The sequence below is a fragment of the Vombatus ursinus genome, unplaced genomic scaffold (genome assembly GCF_900497805.2).
Source record: "Vombatus ursinus unplaced genomic scaffold, bare-nosed wombat genome assembly UNPS02009205.1, whole genome shotgun sequence".
In the NCBI taxonomy this organism is placed as follows: domain Eukaryota; kingdom Metazoa; phylum Chordata; class Mammalia; order Diprotodontia; family Vombatidae; genus Vombatus; species Vombatus ursinus.
This window is the reverse complement of record NW_020948983.1, coordinates 20,934,035-20,941,518: the sequence shown is the minus strand read 5'-3', so window position 1 is coordinate 20,941,518 and position 7,484 is coordinate 20,934,035. Positions and strand designations below refer to the sequence as shown.

General features: G+C 44.6%; 1 protein-coding gene across 2 annotated transcripts in view; it reads right to left on the bottom strand.

Annotated features, from left to right (window-relative positions):
- Nucleotides 1-1,856: 1,856 nt before the first annotated feature.
- The window catches only part of ALPK3 (alpha kinase 3), a 46,253-nt gene continuing 40,625 nt past the window's right edge, over nucleotides 1,857-7,484 (bottom strand). For both annotated transcript variants that reach the window (XM_027851847.1, XM_027851848.1), the window contains 2 exons: nucleotides 4,564-4,612; nucleotides 1,857-3,786 (listed from right to left, as the gene is read on the bottom strand). In XM_027851847.1, the coding sequence (XP_027707648.1) occupies nucleotides 3,435-3,786; nucleotides 4,564-4,612 (401 nt within the window). In that variant the 3' untranslated portion in view covers nucleotides 1,857-3,434. The remainder of the gene's footprint in view (nucleotides 3,787-4,563; nucleotides 4,613-7,484) is intronic.

The window sequence follows — 7,484 nt, the reverse complement described above, 5'->3', positions numbered from 1 at the left end:
ACCAAATAATGATGTTCCTTGGTTTTCATACAGCAGGTATTTAATAAATTTTCGTATCTGAAGCTTACTAGATCTTGGCTCAAACAAAGCCACCCAACTTCAGTTCTCCTACCCATAAACAAGATTAAGAATACTTGCATTGCGCCCTCCCCATTTCGGGGGTTGCTATGAGCAAAAGATTTTGTAAGACCTAAAGTGTTACACATGTGAGCTATTATCATCACTAATCAAAGAAATAACAAACTAGAGGGAAAGTGGAGAGCTTGATCAGAAAGAAACCTGGGAAGGGCAACATGGGGGAGGGGTGGGTGATCAGACTAGCCAGGTTTTAGGCTTAACGCTTTCTGAAAATGGCAGCAGGGGCAACAATCAGATAAATCCCACTCACTGAGGGAGGATGGGAGCTTTCTAAGATGCCCCTAGTTCTGCTTCTCCCCCGACTACCACAGGCTTTTTCTTGACCAGAGGTGAAAAGAACTAGGGAAGGGCTGATGATTACAAAATGAATGAAGCCAGCTTTTACTGTAACGGCCTCGTTGGGTTTGAAATGTGTAGTGTGCTTAGATGCTCAGGGAATCATAGGACTTGAGAAGCATGACTCAGAAAGAGGTATGAGGGGCAGCTAGGTGGCGCAGTGGATAGAGTGTTGACCCCAGAGTCAGGAAGACCTGAGTTCAAGTCTGGCCTCAGACACATAACATTCACTAGCTGTGTGACTCTGGGCAAGTCACTTAACCCCAATTGCCTCATATATAAAAACAAAACAAACAAACAAACAAAGCAAACAACATTTGGGGCAGCTAGGTGGCGCAGTGAATAGAGCTCTGGCATTGGAATCAGGAGGACCTGAGTTCAAGTTTGACCTCAGACACATAACACTCACTAGCTGTGTGACCCTGGGCAAGTCACTTAACCCCGATTGCCTCACCAAAAAGCAAAAAAAAAAAAGAGGTGTGAGAGTCCACCCTCACCCCTTTGTGGAGGTAAGAAGTCCACAGGTGTTACATAGCACATGTTTTCAGACTTTTTCAATGTATCTACTGTGCTGATTTTTCCCTCTTCTTTTTTTTTTTCCTTTTAAAAATACTATGTGTTATACGGGATGGCTCTCTGGGAGGGGGAAGGATAATGGAAAAAATTATAATGATGTAAAAAATAAAAGACATCAGCCAATAGAAACTTATTTTAAAAAAAAAAATAGGACTTGACAGTAACAGCCACATTGTGCAATGACTGACTTTGTCAGACTTAGCCCTTCTGAGCAATTCAGTGATCTAGGACAGCTCCAGGGGACTCTTGATGGAAAATGCTATCCACATCCAGAGAAAGAACTATGGAGTCTGAATGCAAATCGAAGCCTACTATTTTCTCTTTTTGCTTTTTTTTCTCGTGGTTTTTCCCTTTTGTTCTGATTTTTCTTTTACAACATGACTAATGTGGAAATATATTTAATATGATCATACATGTGTGGCCTATATCAGATTGCATGCCATCTTGGGGCGGGGAGGGTAGGAAAGGGTGGGGAGAATTTGAAACTCAAAATCTTATGAAAGTGAATGTTGTAAACTAAAAATAAATTAATTAATTTTTTAAAATAGGACTTGAGATTTGGGCCTGATTTATTTTCTGATCTGTCCAATGCCCAAGTCAGGGCCCTATGTGCCCAGAAATTCAAGAGATGACAACCCCATTGGAATCCAAGCTCCTCATGGACAGGGACTGCCACAAGGAACTGTATTCCCAGTACTTAGCCAGGGCCTGGCATATAGTTGGCACTTAATAAATGCTGACTGAATGACCAGAAGGCGGAGAACCATAACCCCAGCATCCATTACTGAAGAAAGAGAAACCAAATGGACAAGCACTCATTGCCTTTATTGCATTCAAAGTGGAGCACACAAGTCCCTGTCACCATGTAAGGTGTACCCATCCCAGCACAGACCAGAACAAGCGATACTCAGGACGGAGTTGCTGTACTCCGGCTGAGCTCCTTGGCCTAGGGCTACAGTTTCTTTTTGGAGCCCATAAAGAGAAATCCAGAATCAAAGAAATGGATCAGGGGGGCTACTACCTGTCCCCCAGGATCCCAGGTCTCAGTCTGAGAGCCTAGACATAGAGATCTAGAACCTCAGAGCTGGACTGGTTCCTTCCTCCCTCCCTGCCTACCCACCTCACCCAACACACATTCTACCCTGAGCAGAAAATTATTTTAAACCCAACCCTCAGGCATTGACTATGCAGGAATATCTAAGAATCACGGTGGCTCCAAACTCTCTACCTCAGAGAGGGCCCCCAGACCTCTTCCACTAAGCACCAGCCCATGTGCCATAGCTGCTGATGCCAACTCTCAATCCCACTGGGCAGGGCCCCATGGCATTAGTAGCCCAGATCAAACTTGAGAAAGGGAATAAAATGAGAGATGCAAGCAGAGGCAGCAATTTCCCTTATGCCAGGGTGGAGTCTGGACCCCACTTCTAAGCAAAGAACGGTGCTGACTCAGCCCGGGGAAGAGGAAGTAAAAGCCTTTAGGGAGAAAAGGAATTGGCAATTAAGAGGGAAATGGGGAAAGCGAAAGTGAATGCCCTTCATTGTTATTACTCACAAGACAAACAGAGGGGATGCTAGGGGAGAAACTCTGGGAAGGGTCATGCTTCTTCTCCCCTGAGCACTGAGGCAGGTTAGTTAAAAGTGGAGCCAGGCTACAGGAGGCAAAGTGTCTAGGAGTTGAACAGACCCTGGGGTTGGTGGTTGCCAGCAAACAGGACCCCACAAACAGGGTCAAGTAGCTTTGGTTAATGTCAAGGATTCAGTGCCAAGCAATACTGAAACAGGAAGGCCTCCGCCCAGAGCAGTCAGAAACAACACACACTTCAGAATCTGGCTACGATGAGGGCAGTGTGAGCATCTGGCCTAGGGATGCAGAGCGGTCCTCGAGCCAAGAGCAACTGTAAACGTCGTGGAGGGCACCACGTGAGAGGCCTCTGACACCCAGCACTGTGGTGCTCTCAGAGCACATAAGGCCCAGGCACTGTGCCATGCCAAGGGTTTGACCTGTCTCCCTTTCTGTCCACCAAGCCTGGAGAGAGGCTATGGGACTCCATACTTAGACATGCACTGAGGCCTCGAATGAATGAAACAGAGATCGGCACAAACCATGCCAACTGATCCCTGCGTTCTTCCTTGAGGTCCCAGGTACCCCAATGAGACCCCTGGCACAGCTTTCTACACTGTGGATCTTGTCACTCTGAGGCTGGAGGAGAATGAAGAGACCTCTTACATATGGGAGAGAGCACTCCTGCAAAAGGGGCTCCGCCCACCCATTTTTTCCCCTTCTGTCTTAGGATGTTTACTGTCTGGTTTGAACTGTTTGGTTTGAATTGTTTGCTGGTTGGTCTTTAATCTGGGTGGAGGCCCTCCAGCCTCCAGTCATGATATCACATGCCCTGAGCCTTGAAGCCTCTTTCCTGGGCAGCAGGTTGGCTATTCAACTGTGTATCAGCAGTCTCAGAGGACCTAGGGACAGCCTTCAAGTTTGAGGTGCTTTTCCGGGATCCCTGGGGGCTGGGATGACCTTTCTTCTGAAGCTGGGGACTCAACTGAGTGGCTGATGGGGCTTTCCTGCCCGAGGAGGGGCTCTTGGAGCCCTTTGCCTTGGCCATGGGATAAAGAGTCTCAAGGCTCTTGAGAGACTTCAGCCCCAGCATCTCACAGTGGGTGTTGCATTGATGTGAAACAGCAAACTGCTCAAGGAGGCCTGGAAAACAGCTTTCCTTGAGACCTTGGTACCTGTAGCCAAACAGAGCAAAAACTGGGACCCTAGAGAATTCTTGTCCACTCTCTGTGACCTCCTCCCCCAGCCCTGGGGTGACCATCAGCCCTAGGACTCAGAACTGACAACCACAGGAGACAGCCTTCACCTGTCTAACCTGGAGCTGATCACCCAGTCGTCCAGGAGAAGTGGGCTATGGGATGCCTGCCACTACTACCTCGGTGCCCCACTTCCTCATGACTCCTAGCTGTGGCCAGTAGGCAATTTTGCCCTATTAGAAACTGGCAGATTCCGTCATGTCTTATTGTGCAGCATGATGCAGAGGCTAGGGATCCCTAATCCCCAGGAGGCCGTATTATAAATCTCAGGCACGGAAACTCATTATCCATACTGGGGAAAGAGGAAATGAAGCAGGGTAGAGGGGATTTGGGGCAAAGAGAATTCAGTGATCCCCAGGATGTTACAGTGTAGCCCAGATGTGGGGAACCTTCAGCTTCAAGGCCCCATGTGGTCTTCTAGGTCCTCAAGTGTGGCCCTTTGCTCTGTGAAGTTTGGATTCAGTCAAAGGACCACACTTAAGGACCTAGAGGACCACATGGGGCCTCGAGGTCGAAGGTTCCCCACCTCTGATATAGCCCATCCACAAGCCACATTCTCTCAGAGGATAAAGAGCCAGATGGACGTTTAGATCTCCAACACAAGGGGAGGGGGAGGGAGGTGGTCATAAGAGGAGAGAACGGAGCAGGGCCCTGGAGGCCAACACAGCAGCTGCCCAGGTCCTAAGAACCACTTACCCTTTAAGTTTGGTGGCAATCTGCACATCTGTCATCTTCCAATCAACACCTAGAAAAGGGCAGAGTGTTTGAGAGCCATCAGTGGGAGCCCAGCTCTGAAAGTGTCCTCTCCCACTGCACTCTGAGTAATGCTACTTCTTTCCCTTTTACTCCTCTTTCATCAATCTGGGAATGAAGTTGGAAGTTTCTAGGCCAGGTTACAAAGGCATAGAATCTCAGCAATGGAAGGGACCCTGACATCCATCTCCGACCCATACCTTTACCATAAATCTACTAAATGGTCATCCAGCAAGATTGCCAATGATCTCACCAAGTCTGGAGACTGACTATTCTACTGCACATGTCAGAGACACGCTTGGGAAGCCAGCCTAATCTGAGCAATGAATGGCAGTCAGCTTCTCCAGAATGGTCAGTAATTACTATAAAGATAAACAATACAAATAAATGTGGCATAATGGATAGAGGGCTACCTTGAAGTCAAGAGTATCTGGATTCAAGCCTTGACTCTGAAGCAAACTGGCTGTGTGACCCATGGGTGAGCAATTCATTTCTTAGTGACCCCAGAAAGCTAAAACCATCTGGATTATAGACAAGTTAGCAAGTACTGTGCTAGGTACTTTTATAAATACTGGTAAATGACAATGCGAATATAAGATATATACAGAGTAAATTAAAGGTATCTCAGAGAGAAGGTGGTAGCTTGGAGAGGGGTGTGTGTGTATGTGTATGTATTATGTGTGTATGTATGTATATACACATACACATATATGTATATGTATGTATAATACTTATTGGTTTACCTATAACATTTTGCCATTTTCAAAGCTCTTTTATATGCATTATATATAACACAGAGGTAGCATGACATATGTGTATATATATATATATGTATATATATATACACACATACATATATACACACACACATACATTTTTCTGGGCATATATACATAAAGATATATATATATATGCATGCACACATATATTATAAATATGTACGTATCAGTGGAAGAAATTTTCACTGCAAGTTCCCTAAACTGATAAAATCACAGGTCCTGACCAAAATAATAAATTATTAATTTGGATGTAATACACAACAAAATATTTTTTGTTATTTCTATGGTCTGGACCTGTGATATCATCAGTGTAATACATATGTGTGCATATACACATATACAGGTACATATATAACATATATGTTATGTGTTTGTATATAATATGTATATGTATTTGTGTATGTGTATCTTTACTCCCTGAATGCTAGAACCTTCCCTCAGAAATTGCCTCCAATTTACGCTGATTAAATCTTGTATTTACATTGTTGAATTGACTCTGTATGGGTATACATATATGCATACATATACATATATATACACATAAACACATACTACTATTGCTGCTGGTGCTACTGCTACTACTACTGCTCCTACTGCTACTGCTGCTGTTAACTGCCTTGATTACCCACTAGAGGAAAGAAAATGAAAGGGAAAGCAGGGAAGGGTAAGCAGGAATTGAAGGGGGGCCATGGATGAGAGCTCTGGGAATGCCCAGAGAGACCACAGGTCCCCAAATTTTCTCCCAGTCGGGATGATGCCCCCATGCATAAACATGACCTGCCCTAGGTGAATCTATGCAGAAGGCAGCTGGTGGTACAGGGGACAGAGTTCTGAACTTGGAGCCAGGCAGCTCTCAGTTCAAATCCTCCCTCAGAGACTAGTTGAGTGATACCAAACAAGTCATTTTCCCTTATTACCTGTGCTCCCATCTCTAAAATGTGGAATAGAATACCACATCTCTCACAGGACCATTGTGAGGCTAGAAGAAGATAATCAGCGTAAAGTGTTTTGCAGACTGTATATGTCACTATATAAATACTAGCTATTCTATTAAGAAAGTATTCGTGGGCTGGCCGCTAGGTGGCTCAGTGGATAGATCACCAGCCCTGAAGTCAGAAGGACCTGAGTTCAAATCTGACCTCAGACCAAACACTTGACACTTACTAGCTGTGTGACCCTGGGTAAGTCACTTACCCCCAATTGCCTAAAACAAACAAAAAAAAAAGAGAAAGGATTTGTGGGGAGTCATTTTAAATTCACTAGCTGGATACCTTTGAGCAAGTCACTCCTCTCTGGGCCTCAGTTTTCTCATCTGTAAAGTGGGGATAATGTCATCTGCCCTCCCTACCTCTCACAGTGTTATTATAAGGATCAAATGAGATCTTGAAAGGACCTAAGATGTAGTCCAAGGGTTCTTACCCTGGGAACCTGGGACCCCTTAAGGAGTCTATAGATAGATTTCACAGATGTTCACAAACTTGAATGGAAAGTTTCCTCTTTATTACCCCTTTATTTCATTATAATTTTTTTCTTGTTTTTATATATATTTAAAGCATTCTGAGGAATCTATAATCTTCACCAGATTACCATAGGGTCTGTGACATATAGAAAAGTTAAGAACCCCTGAATTCTAATTCAAATCCCTCATTTTATAGATGAAAGGGCTAAAGCCATGAGAGTGTAAGTGACCTTGCCCAAAGTCACACAGGTAATAAGTGGCAGGATTTGAACTCAGGCCCACTGACTCCAAGGCCAGTGCTTTTCCCATCATGTCACACCACCTCCCAGAGGGTATATGAAAACACTCACAATGGTAAAGGATTACATAAAATGCAATTTATATAAATGTACATAAAATGTAATGTACAGGGGTCCCTGCTCAGATACGCGCTGGGGATAGATAACCCACCCATCAGCTTCTTTCTAACTGTGAGATGCTGGAACTGTTAGTGACAACTTGATTATTATTGTTATTACTGCTACCTCAGCACTTTGAAGATACAAGATTTTATCAGGGTTGTAGGTACTCCCCTCACCAATGCAGATTTCGACTCCTCTCTACCTTAGTAAATCCTAGATCACCAT